At 29.0% G+C, this 17,400-nt stretch overlaps 1 protein-coding gene across 2 annotated transcripts; it reads right to left on the reverse strand.

Annotated features, from left to right (window-relative positions):
* Positions 1-262: 262 nt before the first annotated feature.
* Positions 263-16,165, reverse strand: LOC105838938 (cytochrome P450 4C1). Of its 2 annotated transcripts, none has more exons than XM_036282876.1 (13): positions 16,060-16,165; positions 15,224-15,448; positions 14,346-14,455; positions 13,652-13,742; positions 11,158-11,343; positions 9,729-9,822; positions 8,120-8,222; positions 6,083-6,176; positions 5,733-5,839; positions 5,560-5,628; positions 3,901-4,069; positions 546-725; positions 263-470 (listed from the first exon to the last, which is right to left on the reverse strand). In XM_036282876.1, exons 2-13 carry the CDS (start codon positions 15,384-15,386, stop codon positions 298-300), a joined length of 1,539 nt encoding a protein of 512 aa, XP_036138769.1. In that variant the 5' UTR covers positions 15,387-15,448; positions 16,060-16,165; the 3' UTR covers positions 263-297. The 2 variants fall into 2 exon arrangements, with proteins under 2 accessions (XP_036138769.1, XP_036138770.1); XM_036282877.1 differs by having other exon boundaries at positions 320-470; positions 546-667.
* Positions 16,166-17,400: the final 1,235 nt, after the last annotated feature.

The raw sequence follows: 17,400 nt of genomic DNA on the forward strand, positions 1-17,400 counted from the left end.
ACTGAGGGTTAAATTTTTTAGGAACGGAATTAATCAAGGAAATTAATCTTAAATGCATCTTTATGAGGTGTTCCTGCGGGGGGGGGGATTAAGCAATTATAAAATATCTTTTTATTTAATAAAATAAAATAAACCAGATTTATGTCATTATTGTCTTTTTATTTCCCGGTTATATAATACACATTTACAAAAGCATATTTTTTATTTTGATTATTAATGTATACGTAATAGCATAACAATTTTCTTTATTTTATAACAACAATACACTTGTCGGTTTCAAAATTTGTTTTCAAATATTTATACGCATTTTGTATCAATTGGAATAAATTTTATACGATGTGGATGAGTAGGGCAAAGCGTAACATTAAATGCCATTCGTAGATCTTTTAAGTAATCCACAGGCTCCAAATAAAAATTGTGAATCAAAAGGGCTACCATTGCTTTCATCTCCAACATAGCAAATCGTTGCCCTACAATTTGAATATACTGCATTATGTTTGGAAAAGGATAAAGAAATATAAAAAATATTAATATTTTAATTTTACCGATACAATTACGTGGTCCAGCACTGAATGGTATATAAGAGTAAGGATGACGATTTCGGATATTTTCAGGTAAAAATCTATCTGGGTCAAATATTTCTGGATTTGGCCAATAATTAGGATCTCTGTGAACACCGTAGATACTAATATGTATGATTGTTTCGGCAGGTATTAAATACGAGCCTAAAAAGAAATGTATAACAATGTATATACGCACGAAAAACAATTAAATCTTTATATAAATTTAAAAAACAAAATTAAATTTTTTATAAAAATTTGAAAAATAAATATTTATATAGAAAAGTCATCAATACTGATTTAAGTCTTTCAAAGATTTTATTCAATTAAATTGATGTAACCTTTTAACGCTCAAATGCACAAGATTTTTTCATAAACTTTGACGGCATAGATTATGTATAAAACGGACAAACTTTTTATACATGAGTATTTTTCTAGGGGGTTTCGAGTGTTCTTTCAAATACCGCCGAGAAAAATTGAAAAAAAAGTGAAGAACATCGAGTTTTTTACTTTTATTTTAAAAAGTCACGACTTTTTCGGTGTAAATTTTTTTAAGTAGATTTTCTTTATCGTGGATTAGACTCGGAACTGCATTAAGCATGCACTTTTTAGTTGTATATACTTAAAGTTTATGCAGCGCAAAAAAATTTTTAACATGGCGGATCTAATATGGCCGCCTAAGTGTTAGAAATTTTGAAAATCTCCTTTTTTTACGATTCTTTCTATTCAAACAATCGTAATTCAATTTACTAATCCTTATTAATTATTTAGAAATTTTAGAAACTTTTGGCCATATTACTTCAAACCTTAAAAAGTAAAATCTAATATGGCGGCTAGGATGTACAGATATACTATATATAATTTTATACAAATAACTTATGTTAAAAAAAGAGAAATGTAATCTACTATACTAGTTTCAACGCATAATTTTTTAAACATTAATTTTGTGTTATGCTGGACAAATTATTTGTTACAAAATATAAAATAAGATTATAAAAATGGTTAGTATCTGATAAAGAACCCTTTCTAGTTTACATTTTCAAAATTTTCAAAATTATGTTTTTGTTTTCAAAAATATATTTTTAGCTTTTGTTTGAAAAATACTATCCAAATATACAATATAATATGCCAATATTGATTCTTTTTCTTTATATATAATTAGCACAATAAAGAAATTAATGTAGTAATATCATTCATTAAAATATACTGAGCAACAAAATTAGCGCAACAAAAATTTATATCAAAATTGCACTCAAATTTAAATAATCATAACTTTGTGAAAACTTATTGTATTGAAAAGTTCTTTTTTTTATTTTAAAGCTTGAAGTTTCTGCTTTAAACAGCATTTATCAGAATTTGGTCCTCTTTTTTACCCTCTTTGGCATCTCTTCAAAAGTAAGAACGTGTTTTGTCTTCAAAAATTTGATACTTTGACGCGCTCCACGGGATGCAATGAATTTTTCTCGTAAAGTTTATAAGAATTATTGTAAAATATAAACTTTTCCCTACAATTTGAAAAAAATTGAAGTTGTACAATTTTTTTGGTGGAGTTACAATATATCAAAATTACCTATGCATTTTATGGCTGTCGCCAGCATTACTATTTCGATGCGCACTACGAAGAGGTTGCAGATTTTGGGCATTGTGTGCACGTGCGCACGCGCGCGCGTGTGAGTGTGTGTGTGTGTTTGAGAATGTGGCGTGTTGGACGAACAAAAATATTGCCCGAAATAAATACATGTGTTTTACATCTCTTCGTCTCTGAATGACTTTTGAAGATGTAGGATGCAGAATCTAATTGCATTCTGATGAGAAATTTTGTGCTATATGCCTTTTCCGATCGAATTTTTCAGACACCTTATTAACTTTAAATCCATATAACTCTGTTGCATTTATTTAATTCTATTTTATATAATTTGTAAATTTGTGATAAGTGTAATTGAAAATAAATTCAATTGATTTAGTGAAAACCACGCGACCATTCTCCCTTACTACCCGATCTCTTGCCCTTTCACGACAATCATGCATTCCTACCGCGTACAATTGCTCAGTAAACATCAGATTTTAAAAAATTGTATTTTACACTAATGTTTAATTAAACAATATATTTTGTAAATGTTATAAGATATCTTATCTTGTTTATTAATGGAACAGTCTCATGTCGGGCAAAAAAATGGAACAATATTCTTTATTTATTTTCTAAGAAAATACTGTATCTCAGTAAAAATTTTTTTATGTTTATTATAATATTATTCTAAAAGAATAATGTTATAATAAATTTTTATAAAAAACATTTTTTTATAAAAAAATATTAATTTTTTATCAAATTTTATAAATATTAAAAACAAGTGAGAAAGAAATATATTGCTGGCGCAGATGATTTTAATCCTTTGGATCATCTGAAATATAAAATCTAAAAAGATTTTATCGCTGGAAACTCGGTTAATAGTTTTTCTTAAAAATTATAAAAATGACCATTTTTATAAAAGTGTCATGAAAATTTTGTTTTTTTACGAAGTTTTTGCACTAGAAAAATTAATTAAAATTACAATTTTGACATAACTAAGGTTTCGGCGATAGCCATATATACTATATTTAATAAGCCTGAGAAATTTTAGACTGGTAAGATTGGTAAACATGTTTTTGAGAAATCACCTGCCTCAGTTGCAAAAATGCTGTTTCGAGAAAAATGCGTTTAAAGTTTACGAAGTAGAAAAGTACTATTTATTGAAAATTTACGGCAACCATAGGCTAATCTGCGATTCCAGGTCCATTTAGCAGTCCTTCGGGTTCCTCGTATTACTATTATTATTTATTTTTGTATACACTGCATTATTACTACTAGCACTGCTTAATTTTTTACTTCATATTACCTACACTGAAAAAAATGTAATATATTCAATAAGATATGTTATTGCGGGCTACCAATTACAGATATACTCAATACAATAATATATGCTATTGCAGTATGAACATTGTACTTGCATTAATAGCAAATATTATTGTATTGAGTATTTTATGTAGTTGGCAGCCCGCAATCACATATGTTATTGGCTATATTACATTTTTTTTCTGTGTACGCATTGCATGACATTCTGCAAACTAATTCGAAAATTATTTCGAATTTCAACCTACTTTATAAGCATATTCTTTAGTAGTAAAGCTTTCAATTAGGACTATTTTTAAAAAATCGATTTTTTTAAGCCCGCACACGAAACCACCCCTTTAAGATGAGCCAAATAAGTTTAATTTTAAATAACAGAACATTATAATTTGTTGTATTTATGTATATATAAAGTTTATCGTTTCGTAATGTATATAAAAATAAATAGTTACGTACTTAATTGTGTCTCTTCCGAAGTAACTCGTGATATAAAATAAGCACTCGGATATAAACGTAATGCTTCTTTTATACATCTCTCTAAATATTGTAGACATTGCAACGATTGAACAGTAAGTTTTCCTTGACTCTCTCGCATAATAGCATCGACTTCTTTTCTGACACAATCCTGTATTAATATTAATTAAAGGACTTTTTTTATTATTCTAATGTTTCACTTGTATACAGAAAATTTAAAATTTTTAGAATTTATTTTAAAGACGTTTCAATTTTTGTTCTCCAAGTATATAAATTATATTTAAAATATGTTTAATATGATGTATTTATATACACTCGGAGAAAGAAAGATCGTATTACACTGAAAAAAAAAAATTGAGTCAACAAAATTTTTTAGTTGTGGGCTGCCAATACAAGATATATTCAATACAACAATATATGTTATTGCAATATAAATACATAGTTCAATCAACAGCACTGCACTTGCATTAACAGCAAAAATACTTAATATTATTATGTTAAGTATATCTTTTGTTGGCAGCCCGCAACTAAACGTTTTGTTAAACCAATTTTTTTTCAGTGTAGTAATTATAAATTTATGAACAAATAGCACCTTAATTATGTATTATAATTAAAATAAAAACAATAAGTTATATGAACTAAGAAAATTTCATGATATTAACCATTTGTAGCAAATTTGTAGTTAAACGACAGAAAAATTGTAATACAAATGTATGTGACAAAAAAATTTAATCGATTGAGATTTGAATTCGAAATTCTTTATTCTCATTACCTAGTACTTAAGATGCTATGCCGCAATTGTTTTCACAGTTATTGTTTTTCACAGTTAATATTTCAATTCTATAGAATATTTGATTCGTCGAACTTTTAGGCTTTATACTTTAATGAACAGTTGTATAGTTATTGTAACTAAAGTTTAAATTTTAAATAAATAAAAACAATTTGTATTGCATATCACGCAACTACATTAATAATTATTTATTTACAGTAAAATTGCACTTGAACTATAATCACTTAGTTATACAGACTTTATACAAATAAGTTATAACAATTATACTTTTTCAGTATACATACAGTCAATAAACTATATATAGTATAGTATATTAGTATAGTTAATCGACTGTATGTATACTGAAAAAGTATAATTGTTATAACTTATTTGTATAAAGTCTGTATAACTAAGTGATTATAGTTAAAGTGCAATTTTACTGTAAATAAATAGTTAATAATGTAGTTGCATGGTATGTGATACAAACTATTTTTATTTATTTAAAATTTAAACTTTAGTTACACTTAGTAACTAATACAACTGTTTATTGAAGTATGCCTAAAAGTTCGACGAATCAAATTTGTAGAGCTGTTACTTTATAGTTGTCACGACTGTAATTGTTTTTATTGTAAGTACTTTTAAAACAATTAAACAAAACAGAACAGTTAAAAAAATTTTTTTCACTCATTACGTAAAAAGTATCATTACACGACAAGCATAAATTAATATATATATACATGCAACAAACTTATTATTGTATTTCTATTACTTTTATGAAAGCATTTAGAGTATTGTGGTTAAATAGTTCCCTTAACCAAACAAGTAAGTATCTTGTCTTTTCTTTTAATCACAATGCTTAACGCGTATAATACCTGGATATCTTTATGTTCGGCCAGAAGTGCTAAAGTATAGGATACAGCTAATGCTGTAGTATCATAAGCCTATAATCAGATATTGTTTTTTATATACATTTAAATAATGTAGCTCTGTAATGTGTAATACAAATTATTTTCATTTGTCAATAAAAGAAAATTTACGTACATACCGCAGCTATAAAGACATCGATTTCTTCTCTGATATCGGAATCAGTTAAAAGACCCTCTTGAGACGCCGATATTAAAAAATCCAATATAGCAAGCCTTTTTTTTTTAACTAAATTAATTTATATAAGAATATAAATATTAATCTTATAGTATAATTTTTGTTCATGTTATTTTTGTTAAACAATATTGAATTCAAATTATATTACAAATATTAAATTAATATATATTTGTATCATAATATGTATATTATTATAACACAATAATGTTTTAATTTATGTACTCTAATTCAACAATTTTTATGCTAAGAGGGAATAATTGAAATTTTATACGTAGCTTGGATTTTGTTACTTACTTGCAGTAGTTTCTGCAACTGCCATTGAATTTTCACTGAGATTTTTCTTATGTTGTTCGTAGTGTTTATGATAAATTTTTCTCTCTGCAATAATCTACAAGTATCCAACATCAGTTCTCTTCTCATTATTTATGTATTGTTTATGTATGTTATAATTTATGTATGTTATAAATGTATTTGTCAACATAATATATTGGATAAATTGTCCTATTCTTTTCAAATAAAAATTATGATACTTTTCTTTTTTAACTTTTTTTATATAATAGAATATTTGTAAAAAGTATTTAAAATAATACCCGTGGGTTGAGTGCCTAGCGGGCGCGTCTCCGGGTGGCGGATAGGAGGACGCCCGGGGGGGAAACCTCGGTCCGGGCCTAAACCCCCGCGTGCCGGGGTGGACCGCCCGGGTAGTAACGGTTATAACCTGCCCAGGCGAGCGTAAAACCCTGCCCAGGGGGGGGAAAGCCAATACCGCGGACCAACTCGACCCAAGCCAAGCTGGAAGCCATCGTGGCGAGGGCTGCGTGGCACTGGGGGAGCAGTGTCTTGAACGATGCCTCTGGGGAACCAGGCAAAACCCCAGAGTATCTAGCCTTACCCACGCATGCGGGGCTCTGCGTGGGTGGACCACATATTTCCCTAGCTGCTCGTGGGAACAAAATGGAGATGGAAAAATTAAAACTTTTAAAACTCACTGAAGACACCCCGATGGAGGCTTCGCCCGAGGACTCTGGAAGGGTGGAAGAAGCGGAATCGGGAGCCGAACGGACCCCTATGGACACGGGAAGCACCGAGACCGCGGAGGGAGGGGTGGTTTCGAGTGCCGAGCGGGCTCCTGGGGGCACGGGAAGCACCGAAGCCACAACAGACGAACCGGCGAAGGAAAAGGATCTTTGCAAGAAGAAACTCTCCGGAGCCGCAAAGAGGAGGAGGGCTCGGGAGCGGAGGGGGGGGGGGGCTCAGGCCCAGGCTCAGGCTGGGACTGGGACTGGGCCCCGCCGGCCGTTCCGGGGACCTCTTCTTCCTCGTCCTTAGTTATCCCCTAGACGCCGGTTGGGGGACGTCTGGTTCACGGACGGCTCCAGAACGAGTGCGGGCTCTGGAGCAGGTCTTTACTGCCAGCGCGACCGGGCAGGAATCGTCGTTCCGCTTGGCGAGCACGCTACGGTTTTCCAGACGGAGGTGTTAGCCATCATGAGATGTGCCCAGAACCTATTAGAGTCTGATAGGGTAGGAAGGCGCATCCGGATTTGCTCGGACAGTCAGGCGGCGCTTAAGGCGCTTGAGGGTCCAAGAATTAACTCGCGACTGGTCTGGGATTGCAAGTGCGTACTGGATGAGTTGGCGGAGAAGAATGATGTTGGCCTAGTATGGGTCCCTGGGCACGCGGGGATCAAGGGCAACGAAATGGCGGACCTGCTTGCTAAGGAGGCGGCCGAAACAAGGCTGTTGGGATCTGAGCCGGCTGTTGGGATCTCCTTCTGCCTAGGCAGGGGGAGAATCAGGAGCTGGCTCCGGGACCAGCATCTTGAATACTGGAAGAAAGAAACAGAGAGCAAATGCAGACAGGCTAGGGTCATGCTGGGGGAATGCTCTAGCAGGGACCTGGCCAGGAGCATAAGATCTCTGGGTAGGAAAGACGCCAGGCTCGCGACACAACTGCTCACGGGCCATGGTGACCTTAATTACCACCTGCACAAATTGGGTCATAGTGATACGCCCAGCTGTAGGTTGTGCGGTGAAGAGGAGGAAACTAGCCTCCACATTCTTGGGAACTGCCCAGCATTGGTCGGACCAAGAACACGCCTGCTGGGCTCAGGTATTCTGGAACCAAACCGGGTGAGGCAGCTGCCTGTGGGGGATTTGCTCCGCTTTTGGAAGGAAGCGGGGCCCCGCTAGGGCAGCTGATAACGGGGAGGCACAATGGACTCGGTCTGAGTGCCAAAGTGGGCTTCGCAGGAGGACCGCCCCCGTCACCATTATTATTATTATTATTATTATTATTATTATTTAAAATAATAAAATTTGTTTACATACTTTCTCAGTAAATCCATGCAATATCTTCAGAACCTTTGTTTGTTCTCTACCTTTTGGCGTTAATGAGAATATCCAATCGTTACGCAACCAAGGTCTGAAGACCCTAAATTATATTACAGAATGTTATGTATATATGTATGTATGTACATATACAGAATCATGTCTATTTTGTTCCGTATTGTTTACATCATATTAATGTATTGCTATTAGAATTACTTGAACTTAGTTCACATGTAGTCAATTTTGAAGTATATCTAAAGTCATTACACAAGATCAGCACAAAGATCCAACTATTATCAAGTAAGATTTATTCTCTATTAGTTAGTTCACATTTGTTAACAAATTGATGCCACCATCTACGACAATTTTAGATAACAACTTGTCAGCAAATTTATGTGCCGACAACTTTAAAATTAATATGCAAACTGATAATGGCGGTTTGAATATTTTATATATAACATAAAATATCCAAAATTATTTATCTTTTTATTATTATTAACTCCTATTTTATAGAAAAAAAAATTTTACACGAAAAATTATTATGATAAGTAATAAGCAAGAAAGAATTATAAATATTTTTACTATGTTTTTTATGAAATTGTTATACTATTTACACTCGTGGTATAATTATTTAAAATTTATAGTTTTAAAAAAGTTGCTTTTTTCAAATTACTGGAAAAAAAACCAGAAAAAAACCGGTTTTTTCGAAAAATTGGTTTTTTGGAAAAAATTACTGTTTGCTGTATATATGCGAACAGAAATGCCTGGCTATACTAACTACACTAATTCCGAGAGGTTTCTGAGTGTATATTTCTCTTTCAAAATGTTTTCGTATAGGAAAATAAAAACACACTCTGAACTAGTGCAGTTAGTGTAGCCAGACGTTATTGTTTGCGAGTGTACGTTGCACGAAGAATACAATAGCATCTCAAATATATCAGTGAGTGGTTTATGTTGACTACAAATTAAAACGCGCGCACGCGTATAATATTGTATTTATAATACTAGGTTTATAAAAACATGAATTCTTAAAACTGCGAGAAAGGTTAAGTATTTTTAAAAAATTATAATTTATTTTATTTAAAAAGTTTTATAATTTATTTTAATCTGCTTAAAACATGTAAATGCTTTTATTTTTATTTTATAAAGTTTATATATATATTTATATAATACGTTTTTTGTTTAAATTATAAGTTACAATTTAATTTAAAAATAAAATATATTGTAGTAAAAAAATGAATTACTTAAAAATATATTAATTTTGTTTTTATTTACTGTGATTTGATATTTCCCTTGTAATTAATACTAAAAAGTAAAAATTTAAAAATAGATAATATATGACAGATCAACTTTAAATTAACCTTAGTTATTTAAAAATACAAAGATAAATGTAAATTTTACGAAAAACATGCCAATTTTTCAACAAATTTTTCTACTCTTGTAAAAAAACCCGAAAAAATCCACGGAAAAAATAAAAAAAACCGGTTTTTTTCCAAGCCTTTAAAACTATATTAAAATTTCTTCTTATGATTACTATTATACATAGTAATAATTTTTATATAAATTTTCTCTATGCATACGACATATATAGTACACTTATTTCAATTACCTATATACAAAAATATCAATTATTTGGAGAATCGCTTTTTGATATTGCTGATGAATTGAATCCGTTTCTTTCAAAGAAATTCCCATTGCAGTTTCTAAAAAAAAATTACATTATTGTAATCTTATACATATTTTAAAAATATTATTGAAAAAATGAGAACTTTAATTTATTATTGTATAACATCGGTATTTTATACAAAGGAGGTTCGATAAAAAATACCGGTTTTGGCCTATCAACTAGCGCTTAAAATTCATGTAGATTATCGTTGCTAAATCCCTGTAGAATGTAAAAATATTTTTTTGGAGTCTAAAAACCGATGGAAACTTATTTGTGAGATTTAAAAATAAAGTACAATGTTATGCTGTAGATTTTCGAATAGCTTATGCGGTATCTTTAAAATAAGTAATTTAATTGTCTTTACGGAGTTGTTACTCGACTTATTATCATCCAAGCGTAATATAAATATCCACTACTGTCATTTAAAGTGGCTAATTCAATATGGTGGTGTGTACGTCTGTAAAAATTATCACTGTTGTGTTGAAACTGTTGCTTGTAAGTTCTCGGAGTTGCTGATAATACATTTGGCATCATCAATTTGAAGTTTAAAATGTGAAACTGAATATGCAGTAAGATTATATTGAAATAATTATCAATATTATATTGATTTATAGAATAATATCTATTATCTCTCAGAATGATTTATATTATCATTAGCATCGTCGTTTCTTATGAATCAAAAAGCTTTATTAGTGTGAGTTCCCTCTCGCCTCTCAACGTGATGTGATCTTAAAATGTGTATGACTAATGTCGATAACATGCTCAAGAAACCATAAAATAAAATTTAAAAAAACAAATAAGAAACTTCAAGGAAAAAAATATGGCAAAAAACAAATGAAAAGTTTAATATAACAGATCAAAAAAGTATTGCTTTCTGCTTATGCACAGCTATCAGAAAAAAATCAACATTCTACTGACAACAGTTTCCATGCGATAGCTAGCAATAGCGATGACTTTTTCAAACATACACACCGCCACAGATCAGCCATTTTGAATGATAATCATGGATACTTGTATATACCATGCTTGAGATAATTAGTCGAGTAATAACTCCGTAAAGACAATTAAATTACTTATTTTAAAGATACCGCATAAGATATTCGAAAATCTACAGCGTAACATTATACTTTATTTATGAATCTTACCAAGTTACTATCGGTTTTTAGGCTTTAAAAAATATGTTTGTAGTCCACAAAAAACTAGCAACGATAATCTATATGAATTTTAGGCGCTGGTTGATGGGCTAAAATCGACACTTTTTACCAGTCCCTTTTTATATAGATATAGTTTATTTATCATTTATATTAGTTAAGATAAAATCTGCTTTTAATGGAGAAATAAAAACTCTACATATATAAACAGTATGTGATACCACATATTGCGTTTATCGTATGTACACCAATAAATGGTATTAAATCTTTTGTAACAGTGTTTCCTATATTTTTTAAAGATGTTGTCATCCTCTCGCCTTCTTCGATTAAAATCTCAGCATATTGCTGTAATATATTAAAATGGAATGTGGGAGCTAACATCTTTCGTCGTAATTGCCATTTTGAACCTAAAATAATAACGAAAACTAATACACGTATAATACAATAATACTGTAAAACACATATATAAATGACGCTTATGTATGTATATTGCGAGATATGGTTTTTTCCTTTTAATTTGTTATTGATAATTTTTAATTTGTTATTTTGCTAATCAATATTATATATTAAAAATTTATTTTTTTACACGCGCACATATAAAAAATACGTAATCAAATACGAACATTAGTGATTTAGAAAGGCAAGTCTATGTATAAACCGTTTGGTATATTTTAGAAAGTAATACCTATAAAACTATGAATTTGATTAAATGACACTATAATAAAAAAAAGATTTATGACACTATAATAAAATGACACTATAATAAAAAAAAGATTCGCTACAAGAAAAGTGAATCGTTCACTCCAGTCGAATGAATTATATGGTTATAGAATTATATGTAATTATAAAAATATGTATATATGGTTATTTATATATATCTATATATGGTTACATACAATCTGATACGATTGTATATAATGTCAAATATATATGATTATATATAATTATATGTGGTTGTATATAATTATATATAGTTGTGTGATTATATATATTTATATATGGTTACATACAATCGTATACGATTGTATAATGTTATTTTTTTCATACGATTGTATATAATGTCAATTATATATAATCTTATATGATTATATATAATTATTTTTTCTTGGGCACTCATGTTATCTCCATTATTAGCTGACAAATTTTAGTAATTATTTATAATATTATTTGTTTAGTAGCCTATTATTATATAATGATGCTAATATGACAAAACACAACAATCAACATTTGTTATAAGGCATTTTTACTTTTAAGAATTTCGAAAATTTTTTAAGATACATTTTATCATTTAATTACACATACTTTATCATTCTTTTTAAACTTAACTGCATTATCACCCAAATGTATGTACACTTGAGTACTTTTTTATTATTTAATTCTTTATTTGGCTGTATATATTTCAAGTTATACAAAATTAAACGATAATATAAGATGTTGTCAAAATGTTATTTAAATGTGCTAGTAATTATAGTTACTTTTGAGATCTCCATATCGATAAAATTCCTTGATAAATCGATTAAAGGCTTAATTTTAATCGATTAAAACTCTTAATTTTTTAAAATCTTTTATATAAATAAGGTTCTTTAGATTTAAGGTTATTTTTATTTAACTTCTATTAAATGTAAATAAAAATCACCTGTTTTGATATAACAACTTATTTTATATAAATATATATATATATATATATATGTTTTTAACAAAATACTGTGACCTTTTTAAACAAAACCAATTTTTTTATATTTATTTTTGTGGTGGCCATATTACCCTCCCTATTTCTCTTCGGCCCATTATGCAGTATTGTTACATTTTTATAATTAATAAATAATATAATAAATAATTTATAACTTTAAAAATCTAATGAGCAACACTTTGATGAATATAATCGTAAAATTTCAACTCAAAACACTGATTATTAACAAAGTTATTAAATAAAATATAAATGGGTGACCATATTACCACCTTCTTCTCTATCTTTCTCTTTCCACATTTTTTCGTATTTTGGCTATATGTTGACTACAAATAAAACCTGATGTAATTTGACTTTATGTTGACTACAAATTAAAACTAATTTTAAAAACTTTTATATACATATATAAACTTTTAATCATTCTCCTTACACACACACACACATACACACGCGCAGGCGTGCGCGTGTTGTATTTATAAAGAACTGCGAATAAGGTTAAGTTTTTTAAAAAAATTATAATTTATTTTATTTAAACAATTTTGTAATTTGTTTTAATCTGCTTAAAACATGTAAATGCTTTTATTTTTATTTCATAAAGTTTATATATAATACGCTTTTTGTTTAAATTATAAGTTACAATTTCATTTAAAAATAAAATATATTTTTGTAAAAAAATATATGAATTATTTAAAGAATATATTAATTCCGTTTTTATTTTCTGTGATTTGATGTTTTCCCTTGTCATTTTTCCTTGATGTTTTCCCTTGTAATTAATACTAAAAAGTACTTTAAAAACTAAAAATATATGACAGACCAACTTTAAACTAACTCTAGTTATTTAAAAATACAAAAATAAATGTAAATTTTACGAAAAACATATGCCAAATTTTTAACGAATTTTGGGGGGAGAAAAAACCGAAAAAATTCGCGGAAAAAAACCGGGTTTTTCCTTTAAAACTATGAACTTTTCCATACTCTACGTACTCATATTTGAAACTGTAAACTTATATTAATAAATATAATATTACCTTTACTGACAAGAAGACCCGTTTTGAACCAAGGAAGTAAAACATCATATAACTTACTCTTGTTGATATGTTTTGTACTGCCTAGTATTATCTAGAAAATTAAAGAAAGAAAGTACAAGTCAAACTGTGTACTTAATTTTAATAAATATAATTAGTTTATTTAAAATATTTTATAATTTTTATCGATTTTTATGAGTGTTTTTTATAAGTGTTAGGCATCACGAACGCGCCCGCTATTTATCTTTTATTTTTTACTTTTACTTTAAAATACTTTAAAAATAAATTACAACAATAACTGTATAGATAACCATCTATGCAAATTTGACAGTTGCCAAAATTCAATTGTAATGGCTGCGTTCAGCAGAAAAAGCAGCTTTGCAACTGTTGTAAAATTCTTCAAGACGACTGGTTTATACGTTTAGATCTAACAGGAACTAAGAGCAAGAACCAATCGTGTTGAAGAATTTTACAACAGTTGCAAAGCTGCTTTTTCTGCTGAACGCAGCCAATGACAGTTACTCTTGCAACACGAAGTAAGCACAGCGAAAGAAATTGGTTAATCAATCAGCATCGCGAAAAAGCGGCAGCAAATCGGTAATATCTTCTTTTTACAAAGTGGAAACATAACATAAAATTGTTAAATTACTGGTTTGTCAGTAATGTACACAAAATTACATTTTTTATATTTTGTTACCTCTAGATCATCGGGATGACGAATACCCACAACAGGTATTAAGAAAAGCCAACATTTAAAAAATGGATAATACTGCTGAATTATATTAAAGTAAACCTTCCAGAGATGTTCTGAAAAAAGTGCAAATATTTAGAATACATAAATACATTTAATAACAAAATTAAAACAGCACCTCTTCTGCTGTTCATAAATAAATAAATTTAAAAAAAATTTCCAAAACTTTATAATTAAAAATTTTTACTTTTTAATATTTATACTTTAGTGAACAACTTTCTAATTTTTTATAAAGTAACAAAAATACGCCAAATTTCAAAATTTTTATTCTGCGAAATTCCATAATGTAAATTAAAAATTGCACACAAATATGATGTACAACTTTTGAAAACATGAATCTTTATCCTTAATATGCATATCCTTTAAATATTCTAAAGTTAAAATTTTACTTCAATTTTCGATTTCAATTAGATCTTCTACTTTGTGCCTCAAAATGACAGTTTCTAAAAAATTTATATAAAAAATATGCTCTTATTTAAAAAGTAATAACTATATAAGTTAGAGAAATAGTGTAAGTGTCAATTTAAACCGTTCAAAAAATTGTTTAGTTATTCAATAATTTGACAATATCTTTTATGTATAAAAAGGTAGAAATTGGAAGTATATTACATTTACATTAAAGAATGCATTTTATTATTGAAATACTATTAAAATTAATTTTTATTTTTAGAAGAGAAATATTTTTCAATATTACTTATAACATTTAATGTTAATACAAAAACAATGTTTCTTACAGAAATATTTATATATTTTTAGATATTTACAGAGATTTTTATATTTTAAAAAAGTTTATTTATTAAAATATATTAAAATTTTTAACTTACCTAGTGAATCTATCCGAGTGAATAACAATACATTACCAATAATTGGATAACCTGGTGGTCCTGGTATTTTATTGATTAATCGTCCATTTGATCCATATTGCACGTAGTAATGACATGTCAAATACCCAATTAAAACAAGTAATAATAATATTGTAATAAACATCTTTGTCGTATTGATCGTTTTAAGCAGGTTCAGTTCTCAACAGTCGCGTATTTCTTTCAGTTCTTGGATTGTACATAGAAAATACTTTACATTATATTGTGACAAACCTTATCATTATTCTGATAATAATGATAAATTCATCGAAACATTGGTAAGTAACATGTCAAATGTAACATGTCAAAATACGGTAATTAAACAAAAATAAAAAATGTGAATAAATTTTTTCTGTTTCTAAAAACTATGAATTATGCATGCTACACGTAGAAAATACTTAATATTTATATGTGACAAACCTTATCATTATTCTAATATAATAATAGTAAATTTAAACACTGATAAGTAACATGTTAAATGTAACATGTCAAAATACGTTAATTAAACAAATATAAAAAGTGTGATTAAATTTTTTTCGTATCTAAAAACTATTTATTAGGTTAAAATTCTATATGAAAAAAGTTTAATTCTTAAATTCAATTTTTAAATTTAATTATTTTTTCTCTTGTTTAATAAAATTTATTTATCTCATGAAATAATCATTAATAAAAATGCTTCCAAAATTAATAATTTATAATCAATTTAAATAAACTTATATATAACATAAATAATTTTAATACATATTTTTGTTATTATACACAATTAATTTGTAACAAACTAAATTTTTTTTGTTACGCACTCGTTTGCTCTCGGGAATGATTGCTCACTCACTACTCATCTTCGTAGATCATTCAGTATTTATAAGTTGCATTGCAATTAAAATTAATCTTGAGATAAAAAATTTAATAGCTTATTTAGAATACTACATTTCCTAGAACACTATCTAGAACACTATGGCTGCGTTCCATTTGGCGCTCACACCGCCGTGAGCATCATTTTATGTCCTTGTTGTTCATCATGATTAAAGAAGGACAAATAATGCTAACAAGCGCTGTAAGCGTCAAAGGAAACGCATCCTATATTGCGCGCGCTTCGCGCGCACCATTTAACTTTTTTATACTGAACATTGTACTTTTTCATTTTCTGTATTTATATTCAGTTTATTTACACTAAATTTATTTCTTTAATGTTGTACTTCACATCATACATTTTATCTGTGTATTTGAGTAGTAATAATTTTTACAATACAATATTCCAAATATTATATTCTATTCTTTTTAAAATGTTTTTCCTCTTGTTTTTTAAAAATATTTATTCTTATTTTTAAGGTATGTACTTTTCTTTATTCTTTTCCTTTTTTTTCTATATTCTAATTTATCTTACTTAATTTTTCTAATGTTCTTCATTATTCTTAATTTGTAGTTTCCCTTTATTATATTTCTAAAATGTCTAATTTTGATTCGGTTGATATTCCATCTGTCGCTTCTTGCTCTTATGTTGGTTTGACCATTAATCTTCCGTAATCTCTCTCTCTCTCTCTCTCTCTCTCTCTCTCTCTCTCTCTCTCTCTCTCTCTCTCTCTCTCTCTCTCTCTCTCTCTCTCTCTCTCTCTCTCCTCTCTCTCTCTCTCTCTCTCTGTCTCTCTGCTACGAGATGGACGTGTCAAAGATCGCTCCGCGAATGTAGTACATTTAAAGTGATCAAGAAGTAAAAGAAAATTATAAAAGAGTGTCATGGCTGTGAGGATACATGTAATGTGCCGCATGTAAAAAGGCAATGGCTGCGTTCAGCAGAAAAAGCAGCTTTGCAACTGTTGTAAAATTCTTCAACACGATTGATTCTTGCTCTTAGTTCCTGTTAAATCTAAACGTATAAACCAGTTGTGTTGAAGAATTTTACAACAGTTGCAAAGCTGCTTTTTCTGCTGAACGCAGTCAATAAAAAGTCAGGCCGTGACATGTAAGTCATGTGTTAAACTTTTTTTTTATCCAGAATGTGCAAATAATCATAAGGTGTACGATAGAAATCCAGAATATCCCAAGTAGCACATGTTCGTTTTATAAACGTTTTCTAAACGTATTCAATGTTTTTTAATCGTCAAGTACCAATAAAAAACATCTCAATGAAAACGTTTTTAAAA

The sequence above is a fragment of the Monomorium pharaonis genome, chromosome 2 (assembly GCF_013373865.1).
Source record: "Monomorium pharaonis isolate MP-MQ-018 chromosome 2, ASM1337386v2, whole genome shotgun sequence".
NCBI classification, from domain to species: Eukaryota; Metazoa; Arthropoda; class Insecta; order Hymenoptera; family Formicidae; genus Monomorium; species Monomorium pharaonis.